The 22,894-nt window shown below is 41.8% G+C and overlaps 1 protein-coding gene across 1 annotated transcript in view; it reads right to left on the reverse strand.

The window, feature by feature from the left end:
* The window catches only part of LOC126997157 (nephrin-like), a 49,672-nt gene extending 27,372 nt beyond the window's left edge, over nucleotides 1–22,300 (reverse strand). The window contains exons 1-6 of the mRNA XM_050858206.1: nucleotides 22,276–22,300; nucleotides 20,751–20,883; nucleotides 5,232–5,458; nucleotides 3,349–3,456; nucleotides 2,140–2,478; nucleotides 255–409 (exon numbers count right to left, since the gene is read on the reverse strand). Coding sequence (XP_050714163.1) covers nucleotides 255–409; nucleotides 2,140–2,478; nucleotides 3,349–3,456; nucleotides 5,232–5,458; nucleotides 20,751–20,883; nucleotides 22,276–22,300 — 987 coding nt within the window. The remainder of the gene's footprint in view (nucleotides 1–254; nucleotides 410–2,139; nucleotides 2,479–3,348; nucleotides 3,457–5,231; nucleotides 5,459–20,750; nucleotides 20,884–22,275) is intronic.
* Between the last annotated feature and the right edge of the window lie 594 nt (nucleotides 22,301–22,894).

Below are 22,894 nucleotides of genomic sequence, written 5' to 3' on the forward strand. Positions count from 1 at the left end.
AGAAGCTGGATGGAGAAAGATAAGGAGGAGAAAGGAAAGGAGAGTAGAAGAAAGACAAACAAACATATAAACAAGAAGAGATGAAGAAGCTGAATGAAGAAAGATAAGGAAGAGAAACGAAAGGAGAATAAACGAAAGACAAACAAACATATAAACAAGAAGAGATGAAGAAGCTGGATGGAGAGAGCTAAGGAGGAGAAAGGAAAGGAGAGTAGACGGAAGACAAACAAACCAAGGAACACCAACAAACTTACCAGATGAACATTGCGGGTGATCTTCTTGCCTCGGAGTCGCCAGGTGAGGGTGGGGGGCGGCCACACACCTGAGGCCACGCAGGTGAGGTTGTACGTGCGCCCCCCGGACAGGTGCTGCGGTAACGTCCTCAGCTCAACCGCCACGGACTCCTCGCCTGGGGAAAAGAATGTTACCTTATTGGGATTTGAATTTCTTCATAATGGCATCTCCGCTGACTTGCTGTTATGAATTATACCTCCCCCTTTTGAGATATATTAACCTCGGTATGGATTTTTCTCTTTCTATTTGCCCTCCACTGTTCCGCTTTTGTTAGTCATTTTCTTCCTTTCTTCCTTCAATGCCTCGCTGTCTTGCTCTCGTTAGTTATCCTCTCGTTTATGCGATGTCTAAACTTTGATATTTACTGTGATATTTTTATACTATTATTTACTATTTACTATTTCCTTTGATATTTTACTTTTGATATTTTTCTCCCCTTTCTTTGCCTTCCACTGTTCTGCTCTTGTTAGGTATTTTCTCTCTTCTGTGTTATCAAATCTTCCTTATTTCATTTTTTTTTTTCTCTTCGGTGTTATCAAATCTTTCTTATTTCAATTTCTTCCTATTTTCCTTTCGCTGACTTACTCTTCTTAGTTAGTATTCTCTCTCTTTTTTGTAATATTTAAAACTTGGTAATACTCTTTTCCCTATTTGACTTTTATTATCTGTCTCTTTAAGTCATTTTCTTCTTTCAATATATCTTAACATTTGGTATTTCAATTTCCCCCTTTTAGACCTTCCGCTGTTTTGCCCTTGTAAGTTATACCTGTCTCGTAAAATACAAACCTTGGTATTGCTTTTCTACTGTTTACCTTCCATTACCTTGCTGTGTATAGTTATTCTCTTTTTTCAATATAACCTAACTCTTGGGATTTACGTTTTTTTCTTTTGGCCAACCGCTGTTCTGCACCTGTAAGTTATACCTATCTCGTAAAATATAAACCTTGGTATTGCTTTTCTACTGTTTACCTTCCATTACCTTGCTGTGTATAGTTATTCTCTTTTTTCAATATAACCTAACTCTTGGGATTTACGTTTTTTTCTTTTGGCCTATCGCTGTTTTGCACCTGTAAGTTATACCTATCTCGTAAAATATAAACCTTGGTATTGCTTTTCTACTGTTTACCTTCCACTACCTTGCTGTGTATAGTTATTCTCTTTTTTTAATATAACCTAACTCTTGAGATTTACGTTTTTTTCTTTTGGCCTATCGCTGTTTTGCACCTGCAAGTTATCCTCTCGTTTTGTGATATCGAAACCTTCCCTCTGTAAATGTGCCCTTCTTTGCCTTCCACTGTTTTCCTGTTATTCTATCCCTTTTGTGTTATCAGTTATCAGTTTCTCCCTATTTCCCCTCGACGGTCTTCCCCTTGTTAGTTGATTTTTCTTTTTCTGCGATATCTAAACACCAAGGTATATATATTTTTTTTCTTATTTGTGTTCCATTATCTTGCTCTTGTTAGTTATTCTTTCCTTTTAATATTACTTACTCCTTGGTATTTCAGTTTCTCCCTATTTGCCTTCCGCTGTTTGCCTTGCTCCTGTTACCTTTTATCTTTCATTTTTCTTCAATTACGTCTTATTGTTGATTGTAATCTCTTTCACCCCCATCATCAAGACTTTCTCACCACAATGTTACCTTCCTGTCGTCTCTTTAATTACTCTTACTTTCATTATTGCTTATCTCCTCTGTTTTTGTTTTCGTTAATTTTATGAGTTTCATTATTTCTCGTTCACGTATTAGTGGCTTATGTTTGTTTTTGTTAACTACTGCTACTACCACTATTACTACTACTACTACTACTACTACTATTACTACGACCATCAACTCCACTATGTCTTTACCTTTCTCGAGGAGGGAGAGCGATTTACTGAGAGGCGTGAGAACCGGTGTGTTGGCGGCCGTACAGGTGAGATTCTGGCCCAGGAGAGCGGCGGTGACGGCTTCCAAGTGGAGGATATTAGTGATCTGGGCATCCTGGGGCGTCACTTGATTGAAGGAGGTGTCGGAGGAGGAGGAGAACGAGGAGGTGACGTCCGTGGAGTAGGAGGACGGGGGGAAGGAGTCGTCTAGGGAGTAGGTGGAGGTAGTGGTGGTGCTGAATGGAACCTCCGCTCGCTCCTCCACTTCCGAGTCAATTAGTTCGTCTCCTGACCACCAGGTGACGTTGGGTTGCGGGTCCCCTGTTCATAATGACCGTGGAGGGAAAAAATGGATTAATGGAGGCATTTACCTGAGAGGCAATTTAGAGTTTTTTGTACCCACATGAAGACGAACAAGAGCTGGTGAGGAGGAGGAGGAGGAGGAGGAGGAAACATGAAAACATGGAAACATGGAAACATGGACTGGCAGGCAGCAGAAAGCCTGTTGGCTCATTACTAGGCTGCCTGCGTTCAATGATTTAATCAATCCGTTTGCCATAGGAGTGGCTTGCAGGGAAGGATTAAAGCACTTGTGTATCTACTCTTGGGAACGTTCAGCTCACTCCCGATGCAGCAAAGTGACTATCAATGCGTTTCTTGAAGGAGCTGATGGTCTCTGCGCTAACCACTTCTGCAGGAAGGCTGTTCCAGTGGCGAACAACTCTATTCGAGAAATAACTCCTGCCGATGTCGGTATTGCATCGCTTTGCTTGAATTGTTTTTCCGTTTTTTCTTGTTCTTAGGTTGGAGGAGGAGGAGGAGGAGGAGGAGGAGGAGGAGGAGGAGGAGGAGGAGGAGGAGGAGAAGGAGGAGGAAAATTTGTTATGGAAGAGGAAGTAATTGTCAAGGAGAAAATGGAGAAGGAAGAGAAAAGGGGGAGGAGGAGGAGGGGGCAGAAGAGGAAGTAGAGGTGGAGGCGCAGGACGAGAAGGAGGAAGAAGAGAAGGAGCATTGCCATGGAAATTATTTATAGAAACGAGAAAAGAAAGGGGAGAGAGAGAGAGACACCATCACACCTCTCCTCATCCGCCCATCCCCGCCACGCCTAAAGAGAACAGGCTAGGTACACACAACATTCAGCCAGGTAAGCACGGCCATTTAAAGAGCCGGACACGCCACACCTGTACGCACCTCCCCACGCCCGGCAGGTGAGGGTGAGCGGCCGCCCTTCCTGCACAGATACCACACCCTCCGCCGCCACGCCGCCCTCACTAAAGACCTCCAGACGCCTAGGCAACTCTGTAAAGGCGGGTAAAATGGGTTAGTGAGGGAAGGGTACTGAAGGGAAGGGAAAAGTACTGGAGGGAAGGGAATTGAAGGGAAGGTAACGGAAGAGCAGAGGAGGGAGGGAAAGGAAAGGAAGGGGTATGTAGGAAAGGGAAGGGAAGTGTATTGAAGGGAAGGGAAAAGTACTGAAGGGAAAGGAATTGAAGGGAAGGTAAAGGAAGGGCAGGGGAGGGAGGGAAAGGAAATGAAGGTATATGTAGGAAAGGAAAGGGAAGAGTATTTAAGGGAAGGTAAGGGAAGGGGCGGAAACGGAAAGGAAAGGGAAGGGCAAGGAATGGAAGGGAAGGTAGGGGAAGGGAAATGAAGGGAAGGGAAGGGAAGACAAGGGAAGTGAATTGAGGGGAACGGAGGAGAAAGGAAAGGAAAGGAAAAAAAAAGGAAAGGGAAGGGAATTGAAGGGAATGGATGGAAAGGAAAGGACGGGAAGGGAAGGAACGAACAGAAAAGAAAGGGAAAGGAAAGAAAAATGGAAGGAAGGAATACATGAGGCGATGAATGAATGAATGGATGAATAAATGAAGGAAGGCAGTAAATATGGATTGGCAGAGCAAGGAAGATTAAAATAAAGAAAGAAAAGGAAATGTAAAATGGAAGAGAAGAGAGAGAAAAGGTTTTAGAAGAAGGAAAGGAAAGAGAGAGAGAAGGTGGGATGGAAGGGAAGGGAGAGAAGAAATGTTGAAAGAAAGGAAAGATGGGAAGGAAAGAAGGGAAGGGAGAGAGAGAGAGAGAGAGAGAGAGTTTAGAGTTAGACAAAGGGAGACAGTCAGGGAGGGATTGAGGTAACGACGAAGTGTATGTGTGTGTGAGAGAGAGAGAGAGAGAGAGATTGCGGAGTTAGTGCAAGTTAGCAAATGATTAAGGGAGGAAGGGTGGAAGGAAGAGAGGTGAGAGAGAAGGGAGAGAAAGAGGGTGGAGGAGAAGGTTCGTGAGGTTGAGATTGAAAGGAAGGAAGAAACGAACGAACGAAGAAACAAAGGAATGAAGGTAGAAAAGAAAAAAAGGAAAAAAGGAAGGAATTAAGGAAGATAGGTAAGCAGGAAGGAAGGATGAGAAAGATATGGAAGAAAGAACGAAAGAAACGAGAGGGATAAATGTGATAATTGTGAGCAAGATAGGGAGGGTGAAAAGAGAAAGAGATGAAAGTGTGAAAAAAAAAGATATATGTAGTGTAGACATGAGGGAGGAGAAAATAATGAAAAAAATAAAGGGAAGAAAAAGTGGCAGAGAAGAGGAGAGAGGAATAACGTTCGTTCGTTAGACAAAGGAAGATAACAAGCATGAGGAAGGATGTGGCGAGGGAAGGAAGGAAGGGAGAAGGAAAATATTTATAATGCATATATACCAATTACTGTAGGAGGGGGGAAGGATAAAGAGGGAACTAGAAATAATGAGACAATATTTACATTTTTTCATCATTTGGTGTTATGAGAAGCTAACCTAACCAACAGTAATGAATAAAAACGTAACACAAAACATAACCCCCCCCCCCCCACACACACACACACATACACACACACGAGCCTAACAAACACACAAACACTTCAAAACAAAGCCAGCAACACCCACTCACCCACAACATACAGCAACAGTCTCTCATTTTGCGCTGGCGACAACTTGAAATCGAGTCTGCCTCTGTTCTCTCCTCGGTCACACCACGCAACACAACCCGAAACACACACACACACACACACCAACACCTCGAAATTAATCCTGCAACACCTACTCACCCACAACATACAGCAACACTCTGGCGTTATGTGTTGGCGTGGACTGGAAATCGAGTCTGCATCGGTACTCTCCCTGGTCGCTAAACTCCACCTCCTTCACCACCAGAGCCCAGTCCCACCGCCCCTGCACGCCCTCCTGGAAGCTGGCGCGCCCCTGGAATAAGTCTGAGGCCCTCGTGCTCCCCGCCTCGCGCCCGTCAGCTTCCCCAAGCCTCCGGGAGTCGACGCTGTAGGAGTTAAAGGAAATAGGTTAGTGGAGTCGGAGTGTTGTTGAAGCTCTCCTTTCTGCTCCCCAATTCCGTGTTTCTGTTTCTATTTTTTTTTTTTTGTATGTCTGCATTTCTCTGTTTTTTCTGTTATTATCTGTTTGTGTTTGTTTATCTATGTCTGTGTGAGTCTTTGTCTGTCCCTCTGTTTGTCTGTGCTTTTTTAATGTATATGTGGATCTGTGGATATGTTTATATGTTTGCCTGTGTTTGCCTGTCTATATGTATGCGTGGGTCTTCCTTAATGCCTTTCTCTGTTTTTGTGTGTCTGTTGTCTGTGTGGGTCTTTCTGTCTGTATCTGTTTGTCTGTTTTGGTTGTCTATGTGGGTCTGTTTGTCTGTGTCTGTCTGTATCTATTTACGTTGGCCTTTCTGTTTATCTGTTTGTATTTGTGTCTATCTATGTTTGTGTTGGACTTTCTGTCTGTCTGTCTGTTTTGTCTGTAGCTATATATTTATGTTTGTGTCTTTCTCTGTCTGTTTGTTTATCTGTGTTTGTCTGTATCCGTGTCTGTCTGTGTCTGTGTCTGTCTGTCAGTTAATGTTCCCCTTGTCAGTGTTTCCCGCCGTAATATCTCCTAAATCAATCAGGGTGTCCAAGGTGAGCCAGGTTAATTAGAAAGAAGTGTCACCTGCGCATCTCACCTGACGGGCTTCCTCCAATTGGCCGCGTCATTTATCAACATTTACGCGTTTTTTTTCGTCCTCGTTTATCATCGTCAACGTCAGTCGTCATTTCAGTCACCCGGTACCTCCCTCCCTCCCCACTCCCCTCTACCCCCCCCCCCTCTTTTTGGACGTTTAAAAAAAGCGAAAAGTGTCCAATTCTGAGTAATATATGATGTTTAAAGTGCGTCTCATTAAGTGGGGTTTGCTTTTGTTATTATTATTATTGTTATTATTATTATTATTATTATTATTATTATTATTATTATTATTATTATTATTATTATTATTATTATTATGCGTTGGCTCCGTTATCCTCCTCGCCAGCGCATTGGTTCGATTCCGGTGCTGGGTAACATTCAACTTGTCTCGTTCTTGGATTATTATTGTCATGAGAGAGAGAGAGAGAGAGAGAGAGAGAGAGAGAGAGAGAGAGAACACTGGGTACTGAAAACTCACAAACTAGATAGAGAGAAAAGAGAAAAACAGCTTAAAATGATGGAAAAAAGAAAAGATGGATAAGCCAGAGAGAGAGAGAGAGAGAGAGAGAGAGAGAGAGAGAGAGCACTGGAAGCCAAAAAACTCACAAGCTAGATAGAGATGAAAGAGATAAAGAGACAGCATAAGAGGATTAGAGACGAGGAAAAGACACAGTAAAGAGAGAGAGAGAGAGAGAGAGCCCTGGAAGCCGAAGAACAAACAAACTAGAGGGGGAGGACAGAGCGACAGAGACCGCCTAGGAGGATTGGAGACTCGGCCAAGACACACTAAACAGAGAGAGAGAAAAAGTAGGAAATAAAACCGTTAATGTAAGAGGTCACCTACTAAGTGCCGCAATGAAAAACAAAAAAGATAAGCGAAAAGTGTGAAAGAGAGAGAGAGAGAGAGCGGCAGAGAGCAAAACCAATTGGAACACTTATCCCCGACTCGTGTTAACTTCCGGCATCGCCGAAACTTTTCATACGTCGTTTTATTGTTTTTGAAAAGTTTTTTTATTATTTTCGCCGACTCGCAGACAGCAGACAGCAGACAGGGGGAAGGTCGCATGGCACGGGGATTCGAAGTATAGCATACGAAATATACACTTGAAAAAATACACAAACATACACATTAATAAACAAACCAAACACAGATGGTGGTGGAAAATGAGAGAGAGAGAGAGAGAGAGAGAGCGCAAGACGAGTTGAAAGGGAGAGAAAGATAGAGCCTTGCAGGGATGGAGAGAAAGAGAGGGATAGACAGGCATGCAGGCAAGGCTGACGAGAAAGGAGGAAAGTGATACCAATTGAATATGTAATATAATATATATATATATATATATATATATATATATATATATATATATATATATATATATATATATATATATATATATATATATATATTTGGGTAAAAGGCCATTGAAGATACTTGCTTTATTAAAGTCAACAACAGATTTGGCGTTATCTTTGTAAGCTGGGTTTTTTATCCTATTTCACGCACAAGGGCGCGGCCGTTATGGTTGAGATATCTAAGGTCCGTTCTCAAGACGTCTTCCGGCCTAGGTGACCATCTTCAGGAGATATTCTATGCTTGGTTGCTGGAGAAGGAATGACTGTCCTTCGTGTGGGTGGCGGTGGTATGCCAGGCTTTCGGCCGATCAGCATGCAGCTTTGTGCTCGCTGTGTTCTGCTCGGAAGTGACGTGTCGGCTTGCTGCTGTATGTTGATTTCAGGCTTCTGGTGTGTTGATGAGCACTGCCTCCCTCATCTTGAGTCTTTTATTGGTGATTTCTCTTATCAGTATTGTATTTTTTTCCATGTGCTGTCTCTTGATGATGAGTCCATGTTCAGTGAACACACACACACACACACACACACACACACACACACACACACACACACAGAGAGAGAGAGAGAGAGAGAGAGAGAGAGAGAGAGAGAGAGAGAGAGAGAGAGAGAGAGAGAGAGAGAGAGAGAGAGAGAGAGAGAGAGAGAGAGAGAGAGAGAGAGAGAGAGAGAGAGAGAGAAACGAAACAATCAGCTGAACAGAGAGGGAGCACGGGAGAAATGGATGAATAGAGAGACAGACAAACAGGGGGCGTTGGAAGACAGACAGACAGAGAGACGGACAGACAAGCGGACAGACAGGCAGGCAGGGAGGGAGGCAGGCAGTTAGCAAGTTGAGCCGTGCCTCTTAATGGCGCTAGAAGGCAAGTTATGCAGCACTACGCGGGAGAGATTCCAAGATTGAAGCCAGGCGGGGCGGGCGAGACTTATTGGCGGCACACACTCTACCAGACGACCGGGACTTCGGAGGGGCGCTGGATTTCACGTCTGTAGTGCCTCCTTCCTCTTACTCCTCTTTCTCTGGCCACAATAACTAGATTTGACTCACCCTTTCTATTTCTGTTTTGTTTGGACTTTAGACTTGAGCTGTATTACACTTTTATTGCATCTCTGTGTCCTTATTTTTCTTGTCTTTCTCAGGCCACAACGCCATTTCACGCACAAGAACTCGATTTGACTCTCCTCCTCTTCTTGGTTTGGGAATTGGTCCGTTTTGTTTTGACTTTAGAATCGAGCTGTATTTCACCTCAATAGTGTGGCCTCCTCCTTACTCCTCTTCGCTCAACCACTGCGCCATAGCCGTCACAAGAACTGGATTTGACTCTCCTCCTCTTTTCGTCTGGGGAGTGGTCCGTCTTGTTTTGGCTTTAGAATTGAGCTGTATTTCACCTCTATAGTGTGTCTTCCTCCCTCTTACTCCTCTTCTCCCGACCATTGCGCCAGCAGGTCTGCTGTTGTTTGTTCTTCCTTTGTGTTTCTTTGTGTTCCTTTGTGTTCCTCTATTCGTCCAACCACATTTCAATATCATTCACAATAACCGGATTTGACTCGCCCTCTCTTCTTCTTTTTGGGACGTCTGTATTGTTTGAACTTTATTTAGCCTTGAACTGTTTTTCATGTCTGTTGCATGTTCTCGTCCTTGTCTTCTTTTCTTCCTTTTCCTCCAGCGGCCACACCATCTCTCTCTCACAAGAACATGAAATGAATCTTCTCTTCTTATTGGGACTTGTGTGTATTGTTTGGACTTTGGAGGAGCTTCTTTTTCACGTCTGTTGCATCTCCTTCTCCTTCTCCTTCTCCTCTTCCTGCGCCCACAACTCCATATCACTCATTATAACTGGATTTGACTCTCCCACTCTTCTTCGTTTTGGGATTCGTCTTTATTGTTTGGACTTTGGAGGAGCAGTATTTCACGTCAATTGCATCCTCTTCCTTATCCTCTCTTCCTCCCACAACGCCATATCATTCACGAAAACTAAATTTGACTTTCTTTCTCTCCTTCGTTTTGTGATTCGTCTGTATTGTTTGGACTTTGGGCTTGAGCTATACTCCACGTGGGCTGCATTTTCTCACCCTGATCTCCTCCTCCTCCTCCTCCTCCTCCTCGGCCGGCCACCACGCCACATAACTCACACGAACTGGATTTGACTCTCCGTCGTCTTTTTCTCCCGGGAATCGCGTGTATTGTTTGTTGCTGCTCTGTTTTCATGGCGTTGTTTCCTCGCTGAGTCGATCCCAGAGTAGCTGAGGGATAGTGCCTTGGGTCTTATCCTTTATGATCCTCTTGATTCGCAATACGTGTTTACCTTTTCTCTCTAGAGGCATTGAGCTTTTACAGAGAGAGAGGGAGGGAGGTAGATAGTTAGATAGATAAAGATAGCGATAGTTGGAGAGATATAAATTGATAGATAGAGAGATAGATAGAAAGAGAGCGAATAAAAACGAAGTCACAGTGAGGCGCTGCAGGGCAAATATAGAACAGTAAAAAAGAATGGAAAGAAAACTTGTGTCCGGGAGAAAAATGGAGAAACAAATATGATTTTTTCCCCATGGCATTGATGGACAGTGGCTGCTTCGCCCTCAGATAAGAGAAAGGTCAGGAGAAGCAGGAAAAAAGGGTCAGGAACTACGTAACAATTCAACGGGTTTTCTGGAGTCCTTGTCTTGGGCATCATTTATCAGGAGACTCGAGGCGGACGAGACGCGGAGAGTTCGATGAAGAAAGATGAATAGGGTGATGGATGACAGCGTGGGAAGGAGATGGACAGCCGAGTTGATGAAAGAAGAAAGGAGAAGAGATGATAGAGGTGATCTTTTGGGGGCGTGACCTGTGTTAATAATGAAAAGAAAGGAAATATGAAGGGAATGATTGGTGAAAGCCTGAAAAGGGATGGATAACCAAGTTGATGAAAGAAAGAAAGAAGAAAGAAGTTGATGAAAGAGGAAAGGAAGCGAGATGATAGAGGTGATCTTCTTTGGGCGTGACCAATTCTAATATATGAAAATGAAGGAAAATGAAGTGTACGATTGGTGAAAGCATGAAAAAGTGAGGGACAGGGAAGTTGATAAAGGGAAGAAAGGAAGCGAGATGATAAGGTGATCTTCTTTGGGCGTGACCAGTTCTAATATATGAAAATGAAGGAAAATGAAGTGTACGATTGGTGAAAGCATGAAAAAGTGAGGGACAGGGAAGTTGATAAAGGGAAGAAAGGAAGCGAGATGAGAGAATGATCTTTAGGCAACGCGACCAGTGCAAATAATGAAAAGAAAACATGAAAGGAATAATTGGTGATAGCCTGAAAAGGGATGGACAGCCAAGTTGATGAAAGAAGAAAGGAAAAGAGATGCAAGAGGTGATCTTTTTGGGACGCGGCCAGTGGTAATAAATGAGAAGAGAGGAAACATGAAGAGAATGACTGGTGAAAGCGTGGAAGAGAAAAGGACAGGGAGGTTGATGAAATAAGAAAGTAAGTGAGATAGTGCAGTTGATCTTTCTGGGTGATGGCCGGTGCTATCAAGGGAGTTATAAAAGAAAAGAAAGGAAACACGGAAAGAATGATGAAGCGAGAAGTGAGAAAGAGATAGACAGTGAAGGTGATGAAATAAGAAAGGAAACGATGGTAGAAGTGATAATTTTTGGGTGCAACCTGTGCTGTCAAATCGAGCTATCAAAGAAAAGAAAGGAAACATGCAAAGAATGTTGGAGGGAAAATTGAGAAAAGATAGACAGTGAAGTTGATGGAATAGAAAGGGAACGACGGTGGAAGTGATGTTTTGAGGGTACGACCTGTGCTATCGAAAGGAATTATGAAAAAAACGAAGGAAGACATGGAAATAATGATGGAGGGAGGCGTAAGAAAGAGATAAACAGTGAAGATGAAATATGAGTGGAAACGATGATAGAAATGATCTTTTAGGGGTACAACCTGTGCTATCAAAGCGAGTTATGAAAGAAACGAATGAAAACATGGAAAGAATGATGGAGGAAGGCGTGGAAAGAAAGGACAGGTAAGTTGCTGAGATAAGAGAGGAGGATGGGAGATGACAGAAGTGATCTTTAAGGGTACGCCTCGTGCTATCAAAGGGAGTTATGAAAGAAAATAAAGGAAAAATCGAAAGAATCATGGCAGGAGACTTGAGAAAGAGATAGATAGTGAAGTTGAGGGAATAAGAAAGGGAGTGACGGCAGAAGCAATATTTTTGGGGTGCGTGGGATGCTATCTAGGAAGTTCCGAGTATTACAGAAAAGAAAGGAAACATGAAAAGAAAGAATGACCGGTGTAAGGGAAGAAGATAGAGTTTGACAGCGAAGTAAGGGAACTGATAAAATACGAAAGGGAAAAATTTGATAAAAGTGATTTTCTGCGTACATCCGCTGCTATGAAAACGACAACAAAGTAATATGAAAACATGAAATAGAGGGAAAGTGATGAGACGAAGTAGAGAGTAAAATATTAGGAGTCATCTTTCTGTGTTCTTCTGTAACAAGGAAATATGAAAGGAATGACTGATAGAAGACAAGACGATTGACAGGACAGACAGAAGGTTTGATGAATTGAAAAGGAAAGAGATGGAGTTGTTAGAAATTGCCTTTATGGATATTTCTCTTATTATTATTTTTAAAAGACTTTGAGGAAATATAAAAAAAAGGGATAATTGATGAAAGGTTGGTTAGAAAGATAGATATTTAGTTGGGTTGGCGAAACAAGAAATACTTAATGATATATAAATAGATAGATAGATAGAGAGAGAGAGAGAATTTACATAGATTTACATAGAAAATCAGACCACACAGACCCCATGGTCCAGACTAGGTGGTCTGTCCTTAAACCTAAGTGATTTTACATTAATCAGAAGGCTCCAAAACGTTGCATTTCTACTCTAGTTGATATTAAGTTGAAGGAGAGAGAGAGAGAGAGAGAGAGAGAGAGAGAGAGAGCGCATCAAGAGCAGCAATGAATAATTAAAGACGAACGGATACATAATGAAATCGCAAAGTGTATAACCCATGAAAGACGATTACAGGATAAGTGGACTCTCTCTCGCACTGTTCTCCGCCTCTTAACCCTGGAACGAAAATCAACGAAGAATGCAAACGAGGGCGGCCGGAATAGGTTTGGATCTCTTAGTAAACCCACCAAACTGCCCCTTATGAAACCCCTTAATGGGAAAAGTTATCAAGTTATATGCGTCTAAACTCAGGACTTGGGCAGTAAATATTACCTGGGTCACTTTTCATCACTTGCTACACCTTTCTCTCGCCATTGTTGTTGTTTGCTTCTGTTTACCGTTGTCTCCCCTTGGCGTGGATGCATCAGGATATTAAAGTCATCAAGTTGTATCATCTAAACTTCCACTCACTCACGACTTTGGCCTGTCAATATTTTCTAGGGCGCCTTCAGCCTTTTGTTAACTTTTTTATTATTTTTTTTCGTTGTTTGCCTTCGCCTCCCCTTGCCGTCGCTGCATGAAGATATTGTAGCAAAGTTTTCCAGCACCGCGTCCTCCTTTTTTGCGTTTGTCCTTCACCTCTCGACTTTCCTCATCCTTCATCTCCGCCGCCGCCTTGATCCTGCTCTCCTTCCTAACCTATGTCTCCGTACTCCTTTAATCTCTTCTTTTGCTTTATTACCTTCAACTGATCTTTTCCTTTTCCTTAACCTTTTCTATGTACTCTTTCCTAGTCCTTCATTCTATTATTTTGCTTTACTAACCTCAACTACTCTTTCCATTTTCCTTACTTTTGTCTTCATACTTTTCCTGCTCCTTCATTCTATTCTTTTGCTTTACTACCTTCAACTGCTCTTTCCCTTTTCCTTACCTTAATCCTCATATTTTTCCTACTATTTCAAACTATTCTTTTGCTTTACCTCCTTCATCTCCTCTCCTTCCTTGCTTTTCCTTTTCCTTATTTTTGTTTCCATACTTTCCCTACTCTTTAATTTTATCCTTATGGCTTACTTTCTTCATCTGATCTCTTCCTCTGCCTTATCTTTGTTTTCTTACTCTTTCATGTTATCGTTTCGCTTTACCACCCTCACCTGCTCTCTTCCTCTCCCTTACTTTCGTTTTCATACTCTTTTCATACTACTTCATGCTATCGTTATGCTTTACCAACTTCACGCCCGACCAAGAGTGAATAATGAAAATATTAGTCAGAGTACGTGTTGGTATTTGAATATGATTCCATTGTTTCGGTCATCCCTCCCTTAAACCTGGACTTTCGTAACTTTGCCTCTCGTACTTTTTCACGGTCTTTCATATCAGGTGCGAGTTCAGTTCACCTTTATATTTTGTTACCTTCACACCTGTCAGGAAATATTGAAACGAGGGGATCAAATTTTTTCTCTATTTGATTTATGTTCCCTTCGTCTAGTTTCCCGGTTCAGTCCATCGCTATATTTTGAGAGCCAGGGTACGTACGTTACACACACACACACACACACACACACACACACACACACACAGAGAGAGAGAGAGAGAGAGAGAGAGAGAGAGAGAGAGAGAGAGAGAGAGAGAGAGAGAGAGAGAGAGAGAGAGAGAGAGATAGAGATAGACAGACAGACACACACACACACACACACACACACACACACACACACACACGCACCTATAATCATCATCATCAGCAGCATTACGTCAGGCACGAGTCCCGGCTAACTCGTCCCCATCACGTCATGCACTCAACATAGATTTGCATGACGAATAAAACTCATATTACTTTTTTTCGGATATTTATGTTGGCGGCAGAATTTCCTACCTTTACCAACTTTTTTTTTTTTACTTGTCCCTTACTTCTTTTTTTTTTTCAGTGTGTACAGAACTTATTTTTATTTTTAGTGATTATAACTTTGAGCCTCGAGATTTAACTTGTATGTTGTGTTATTATTTATTTATTTCCTTCATTGGTCGTCATTCAATATTTATTTCGACTTTAACAAACACATTTTTTCCATCACCACCAAACTAATTTTCAGTGTTCCGAAAGAGAGAGAGAGAGAGACCAGCACGATTGAGGGGCTTCCATTTGTCCCGTGTCGTCCCATCATGCGCTCGCCTCCCATCAATCCTTCCTTCCCTTCCTCATTTTGGAAACTCGGACTTTCTATTTGGTATTTTTTTTGGTTTGTCATTTTCCAACCAGTCTTTCCGTTTTCATCTGTTTTCTTATTATTTTTTTTTTGTTTCACTTTTTCTTTTATTTAATTTTTCTCTTCTTTCAATCTTTCAGTTCGCGTGTTTTTGTTTCGTTGTTGTTTTTGTTTTTCGTTTTATTTTATTTTTTTATTTCGTTTCACTTCTTTATCTTTTTTTTTTTTATGTTTTGACCGCTCCCTTCTCTTCCGGTCTCTTTTCTCCTCTGGCCTTTCTCTCTCTCTCTCTCTCTCTCTCTCTTCGTGTATTTATTTTCCTTTTTGTTTTATCATATTCAGTTTTGTTTCTTCTTTATTTCTTTATTTTATTTACATTTTTCACGATTTTGCCATTTCATTTTTCTATTTTCTCTTATTTTTCTCCTTTTTACTTATCTAGTTTCGTCTTTGGTAACAATTATGATAGCAACAACAACAGCAACAAACACAATGAAAATAATAAAAAGATGAAGAAGAAGAAGAAGAAGAAGAAGAAGAAGAAGAAGAAGAAGAAGAAGAAGAAGAAAAGGAGGAGGAAAAAAGAAAAGGAAGAAGAAATAGAAGAAGAAGAAGAAGAAGATGGTAAAGATGATAACAGAAATATTAATGCTAACAAAAACGAGTCCAGCCTCAAACCATTAATCACATGTTTGTTTATCTGTACTGATGAAGGAGAAAATGTGCCAAAGAAAACGAGGAAGAGGAAGAAGAGGCGGGAGCAAAAGGAAAACGGGATGACGAAGATTAATGAAAAGGCGGATGATAATAATGATGTCACAATGATTAATGAAGCGAAACACTCAGGTAATTCCTTTGTCTTACCTGAGAGAGAGAGAGAGAGAGAGAGAGAGAGAGAGAGAGAGAGAGAGAGAGAGAGAGAGAAGAGAAGATAAGATAACCAGTACCACTTCTACTACTACTACTACTACTACTGCTACTACTACTACTGCTGCTACTACTACTACTACTACTACTACTACTATTACTATTACTACTACTACAAAGACTACTACTATTATCACCACTACCCTTACATGAAAAGCATCAATAAAGTAAAAAAAAAACATGATCGAGAAAGTTAAACACGAGATGCAAATTCTGAAAAAAAAGAAAAAATGAAAAAAAGTAAAAGACAAAAAACAGAGAAAGGAAGGAGAGAAGGAAGAGTATGGTTAAAAGAGGGAGATGAAAAATAAATGAATGGCTTTGAAGGTAGTGTAGACAGGTGTGGTGAGAGAGAGAGAGAGAGAGAGAGAGAGAGAGAGAGAGATGGGCTGGTGGACTATGGAATGACAGGCCTGATTTATTGAGAGAGAGGAAGAAGAGAAGCTGCTGGAGAGGAGAGGGAGGAGGAGGAAGAGCGAGAGGGAGGAATATCGTGGATAAATTTAGGAAGGAGGGCGGGATTGAAAACGTAAATAAATTAAGTTAGCGAGGCTGACGGAGACTGAAAATGTAAAAGGAAGAGAAGGAGGAGAAAAAGGAGGAGACAAGATGAAAATATAGTAGAGAAAGTAAAAAAAATAGTAAAAGAAGACTATTAAATGAAAAAGTGAAAATGTATAAGGAAGAGAGAGAAGAAGAGTAGAAGGAGAAGGGGAAAAAGAAGAGGAAAATGTTGAAAAATTACAAAAAAACTAGAAGAATATTATTAAAAGAAAACGACTATTGAAAACATGAATTTGAAGAAAGAAAAAAGAAAAATGAACGAAGAAGGAACAATGTCAAGAATAAAATATGGAAATACCAGAATAAAATAAAGATAAAACAGAAAGAAAGATGGCATTGAATATATGAGAAAGAAAGAAAGAAAGAGACAGTAAGAATTATCGGTCAAAAGAAAGAAATATGAACGCAAAAAAAAAAAAATACTGGAAAAGCAAATGTCGAGAGAGAGAGAGAGAGAGAGAGAGAGAGAGAGAGAGAGATGGACGACTCCTATAAAGTAAAAAAAAAAAAAAATGTCAGAAACGAGTGACTTTAAATATTATATGACATCGTAACGTGGGAAGGAAGCGGCAGAGGCGGAGGCGGAGGAGGACAAGGCCGGGAAGGTGAAGGCGAGGGCGGTGTGATGGCGGTGATGGTGTTCCTTTTAATCCATCTCCATCCATCTTATCAGGGCCAATATTTACCTCGCCGGGGCTGGATCTTATCGGGCGTTATCTCGACAGCCCTCCTGCACAACGCCTGATCCTGTCTTCCCCGCCCTCCGCTGATATAATGTCCACTTCGTATAATTATTTTCGTCTCCCTGTCATCCAATATTTTTTCCTCGCGAGTTACTCCTTCTATACTGCTCCTTATGCCTTCCTTCACTCTTCTTATTTGCTTCCCTTCTCTTTCTCCTTGCTTTTATCTTTCTTCCTCTTTTGTCTCTTCTTTGCCTCATCTCTCTCTTCATCAATTTTTTCCTTCTTCTTCCTTCAAGTACCTTTTCTTCGCCTTTTTTCTTCTTCCTTCCTCCCCTTTTTCCGTCCCTGTTTTCTCATTTCTTTGCTTTCTATAAATACCTTCCCTTTTCTGCCTTCTTCCTTCCCTCCTTTCTTATCCTTTCCCCCGTACTTCCGTCCCTCCACTCCCGCCCGCTTTCCTCTCCTCCCACTCCCTTTCTCCATCCGTTCCTCTCCTTTTCCTTTCCTCTCCTTTCTTCTCTATCTTCTTCCTTCCCTCTTCTCTCATTCTTCCCTTTGTACTTCCTTCCTTCCCTCCACTCCCACGCGCTTTCCTCCTCTTCCTATTCCTCTCTCCGTCCCTTCCTCTCCTTCTCCCTTCTCCTCCCTTCTCATCCTTCCCTTTATACTTCCTCCTTCCCTTCACTGCCGCCCGCTTTCCTCTCCCCTTCCCCCTTCCTCTCTCCGTCCCTTCCTCTACTTCCCCCTTCTCCTCCTTCCCTCATCAGTCTTAAGCAGTCTTCCCCATCGAAGTATCCTGCAGAGTCAAGCAATATCCTTAAAGCCTCGCTCTTGTGTCGGCTATCAAGTAAAAGTCATCGCTGCATCGGGTCTGCGCATGCGTTTACGTGTGGAAGGGGGTGAGGAAGAGGGGCCTGAGGTGTGTGGGTTAGAGTGCTCCTGTTTATCTTTTGTTGGGGTGATGTAGTGTGTGTGTGGGGGGGCGGAGGAGGAAGGGGGTCTGTGATATGATGTGGTGGTGATGGTGGTGGTGGTGAGGGTGGTGGTGGTGGTGGTGGTGTTCATCATAGTTATTATCGTCATCATCATCATCATTATCGCCCTCTTTCTCTTCTTGTTCTTGTTCTTAGTTCTCTTGTTCTTGTTATGCGTGTTATTCTTCTGCTTCTATTTCATTCCCTTGTTCTTGTTGCTGCTCTTCCTTACTGTTATCCTGTTTCCTTTTCTTTTTCATATTCATATTTTTAGCTATCTTCTTTTTCTTGTTGTTCTTCTTGTTCTTGTTTTTTTTCTATTGCACTTTTTTTCTTGTTCCCGTTCGTGTTTTCCTTTTTCCTTTTATTTTCATTTTTCTTCTTCTTTGTATTATTATGGGAAACATTTTTTCTTTTGGTGCAATGTTTCCTTTCTTTCACCATTTTTTTTTTTTTTTTGTCCAGTTGGTCATAATTTTACTTTACACGTTTTTCAGCACATTTCCATCCAATAATTTCTTTCGTCACATTCCAACGCTTTAAAGAGCCTGACGAACTCTCAAACATGCATATATTAACACTTTTTTCAGGCACTTGGAAGATATTCGAACACCTTTTTTTATGGTGGTGTGTTATGCGAATTCTGTCAGTGAATAAAATACATAATCAGCAAAAGTAGTATTAGTAGACCATCTTGAAAGCGACGAATTGAAGGCAAAATCACGTTCTGCAAATTCCAGTCCGCGTCGCCTTATCTCCCGTGTCTGTCCGTGTGTTCGTGCGTCCGTGCGTCCGTGTTTGTGCATTAGTTCGTGTGTTATTGAAGTGATCAAGAAGGATTAGGGGACTAGTGTGTGTTTTTTCTCTCCAATACTGACCGTTGTTTTCGATTCAGTGTGTGTGTGTGTGTGTGTGTGTGAGTGTGTGTGTGTGTGTGTTTCTCAATCTATCTACCTATCTGTATCTTTTTATCTATCTACCAAAATTTATCTATCTCTCTATCTATCTATCTATGTATCTATTTTCTTGTCCTCCTTCCTTCCTCACCTCTTCTCCCATATTTCTTGCTCCTCCTCCTTCATCACCACCAACACAACCTCTTTCTCCTCCCCCTCCTTATTCTCTTCCTCTTCCTCTTCCTCCTCCTAGCCATCAAATTTCAATCACCCATAGACCACTCCGTCATCCCTGTCTCTTCCTCCCTCTCTTCCTTCCTTCCTTCCTTCTTTCCTTCCTTATATCCTTCCTTTCTCTTTTCCCTGAACACTCGATAACCATAGTGTAATTTTCCTCCCCTTTATCTACCCTCTTCTCTATCCACACAACCTTCATCTTCTCCAAACTTGTTATCTTGGCTCCTCTCTTCCCTCATCTTAACAGGCACCCTCTTCTTCTTCCGACCCTTCCTTTCCTCCTTTCTCTTCTCTCCCCTTTTCGTACCTGTCTTTTCATTACCTTTTCATTTTCGTCTAAATTTGCTATCTCGTCCTTTCATGCCCTCATTACTAGACGAACCCTACTTTCCTTTTTTGGGGGGATATATTTCGTCTCTTTTTTGTACGTATCTATTCAATTATTTTTATCTTTTTCTCGTAACTTCCAATCTCAGTCATTCATTCTCTTATCCTCGGGAGTGCTCGCCTTTCTTTTTCTTTTCCATCTTCCCCTTCCTTCCTCTGCCTTTTCTTCCAACCTTTCTGTTTTCCACGTACATTCTCTCAGCCCTCAGAAAAATAACATATGCTTCGTCCTTTTTTCTAAGCCTCTTTATCTGTTTTCACCTTCTTCCTACCTCATCCTCTTCCTCCGTTTTCCTTCCTGTCGACATTTTTGTATATATTTTCTTCTTTCTTACTATCTCCTGTTTTTTCTACTCATGTTTTCAGGTTTTCATCTTCTTAAGCTATCTTATTTCTCTTAATTTATCATCTTCTACACTTCTGACACACTTTTTTTTATACGTTATCTCCTTACTATCGTATTTTATTTTTCTGATCATTTCTGCAGGTTTTCTTCTTTTTATTTTTTTCCTTCTCTAAGTCTGTCTTCTTCTATACCTCTCATACATATTCCTTCCTTCCTTCCATCCTTCCTTCCTTTCTTCCTTCCTTCCTCTTTCCCTCCTCATTTGGTTCCGTACCCTTATTTCCTTATCCTTTTCTTACCTCCTTCTCTACCTGCTTATCTTCCCTTCTTCCATAATAACATCATCTTTGCCTCCATTCCTCCTCTCCGGCCTTCCTCTGCTCTCACTCCCTCCTTTGGTCTCAGTAACATCATAATTATCTCTCTTCCTCCTCCACTTGTTATCTCTCGCCCTCAATCTGCCTGGTATTTTTCTCTCCTGTCTCCGTTGTTTCTATTTATCACTCCATCTTCTCTCTCTTTTTCTTTTTTATCTTTCCCTCTTACCCTCTTTCCTTTGTTTCCTTTCCCCAACCATTTATGAATACGTTTTTAACCTCTTCTTCCTTTTCTCATTCCATCAATTCTCTCCTTTCTCTTACTTCTTCATCTCGCTTTTATGTTTCCCTCTTCCCTTTTCCTGTGTTTCCTTTCCCAAAATTATTTATATTCCTTTTTAACCCCTTCTTCCTTTTCCCGTTCCATCCCTTCTCACCTTTGTTTAATTTTCTTTCCCCTTTCCTTCATTTTCCTTCCAGTCAATGTATTAACTTACCTTTCCCTTTCTTTCTTGTCTCTCCTCTTCCTCTTATCATCTCGTCCCTTCTCTACTTTTTTTTCTGTTTTCTTTACCTTTCTTCCTTCCATTCCCTCCCTTTTCCTTCCCTTTCCTTCCACTCAACACCTCAGTATTCCCTTCCTTTCTCCCTTGTCTCCTTCCCAACCTCCATCCATTGTCCCCTTTCTTCTTTATCTTTCCTTCTTTCTTAATTTTGTTTCCCTTTTCCGTCCCTTTCCTTCCACTCCACACCTCAGCATTCCCTTCCCTTTCTCCCCTGTCTCCTCCCCAAGCTTCCCTCTACTTGGCTCACTGCACCCTCTACTTGGCTCACCTGAACACTGGCGTCTTTGTGTCGTTTCTGTACCACAAGACGAGAATTACGGTGTCCTCAGGGGGTGGACGCGTCAGGTTACATGGGAGGTGCGCCGTTTGTCCCCTCACGGCGTACACGGCCACCAGGGGCGCTGTGGGAGAGACAGAGAGAACGTTGTTAGGTGGGCAGAGAGAATGTGGTAGTAGAGGAGGCAGGAGTGGATAGTGTGTTAGAGAGAGGATGGAATTACGTTGGCAGTGTGTTTGTGTGTGTGTGTGTGTGTGTGTGTGTGTGTGTGTGTGTGTGTGCTGGTGACTGCTGGAGGGAAGTAGGATGAGAGTGATAATTAAACGATGATGTACGGGGAAGTGAGGAAGGAGAGAACGATGCATCAAGACCTAAGATATATATTAGGAAGGAAAAGGTTATTGATAAAGGAGGGCAGGGCGAGTGTTGGCAAAGGAAGGAGGGAGATTGGATAAGTAGGACGTAAAATACCGGTTAGAGATTTAAGGAAGGAATTACTCATCAAGACCTAAAAGATGCTATGCTAGGAAGGAAAAGGTTGATGATGATGGTATTATGTAACCAAGTGAGTGTTGGTAAGAGACTGAAGGAGGTAGAATGAGAATGAGATGAAATGAAGATGGGCAGGTTGAAGAGTAAAGAAGGAACGACGTCTCAAGACCTAAAAGATGCTATGAAAAGGTTGATGATGATGGTATTATGTAAGCAAGTGAGTGTTGGTAAGAGACTGAAGGAGGTAGGATGAGAATGAGATGAAATGAAGATGGGCAGGTTGAAGAGTAAAGAAGGAACGGCGTATCAAGACCTAAGAGACGATATATTAGGAAGAAAAGTCATTGATCGTGGATGAACTGATGATTTTCGCGTTAGAGAGTAAAGAAGGAAGGATGTGTCAAGACCTAAGAGATGATATGTTAGAAAAAAGAGGTCACTGTGATAAATATAAAATAAAAAAACAGTGATGAGCACCTACAAACTACTAGTGGAAAGGCAAAAATCGACACGGCTTAAAGATAACAGCAAGGATGAGTTAGTCACAGAGGAGGAGGAGGAGGAGGAGGATGCAGAGGAGGATGGTTCATGAAGATAAGGATGCTGCAAGAACAGAGTCGGCAGCGTTAGGAAGCCCGGAAGCATGTGTGAGAAGCAGAGAGAGAGGTGGGATGTGAAGGGCCGCGTGGAGAGTTTGGGAAGTTTGGAGAGCTGGTTTGGTGGGTTGGAGGAATGCTAGTGGTGGTGGTGGAGGGTGCTAGGGGAGGAGGGGGAGGTAGTGTGGTAGTGGTGGTGGCAGTTGTGTTGGAGGAGAATGTTATGGGCGTATTATTGTTGTGGAGTTATATTGATGCTCTTACGTGTTGTTATCGTTCTGTGTGGTGTTATGGGGGTGTTACAGTTTAATTGTGTGCTGTTGTGGTGTCTATTCTGCGTTGTTTGCTGTATTGTGTGCTTGGTTTGTGAGTGTTGCTTCTTCCTTTTCCCATTCAATCCCTTCTCTCCTTTGTTTAATTTTCTTTACCTTTCTTTACTTTCCTTCCAGTCATTATATTAACTTACCTTTCCCTTTCGTTCTTGTCTCCCTTCTTCCTCTTATAATTCCGTCCCTTCTCTCCTTTTTTTCTGTTTTCTTTAGCTTTCTTCCTTCCATTCCTTCCCTTTTCCTTTCCTTTTCTTCCAGTTAACACCTCAGCATACCATTCCCTTTCTCCCTTGTCTCCTTCCCAACCTCCATCCATTCTTCCCTTTCTTGTGTTGTGTTGCTGTGTGTTGTTTCTTGTATTGTGTCCTTGGCTTGTGATAGTGTCGTGTATGTTACATGAGCTTACTCTGTCTGTTTATTAAGAAAACGTGTGAAGTGTTGTGTTGTGTTGTGTTTCGGTGTATTGGTTGGTTTGTTTTGAGAGTTGGCTTTGTGATAGCGTTATGTGTGTGTTACATGGGCATACTCTTTGTCTGTTAATAAAGAAAACCTCGTGATGTGTTGTGTTGTGTTGCTGCTTGTTATTTGTTGTATTATGAGTTTGGTTCGTGAGTGGTACGTGTGTGTGTTACATAGCCTTGCTCTTTTTCTGTATATAATGAAGAGAGAGATGTGTTGTGTTGTGTTGCTTTGTGTTGTTAGTTGTATTGTGAGTTGG

This window comes from Eriocheir sinensis, chromosome 11, assembly GCF_024679095.1.
Source record: "Eriocheir sinensis breed Jianghai 21 chromosome 11, ASM2467909v1, whole genome shotgun sequence".
Lineage (NCBI taxonomy): Eukaryota > Metazoa > Arthropoda > Malacostraca > Decapoda > Varunidae > Eriocheir > Eriocheir sinensis.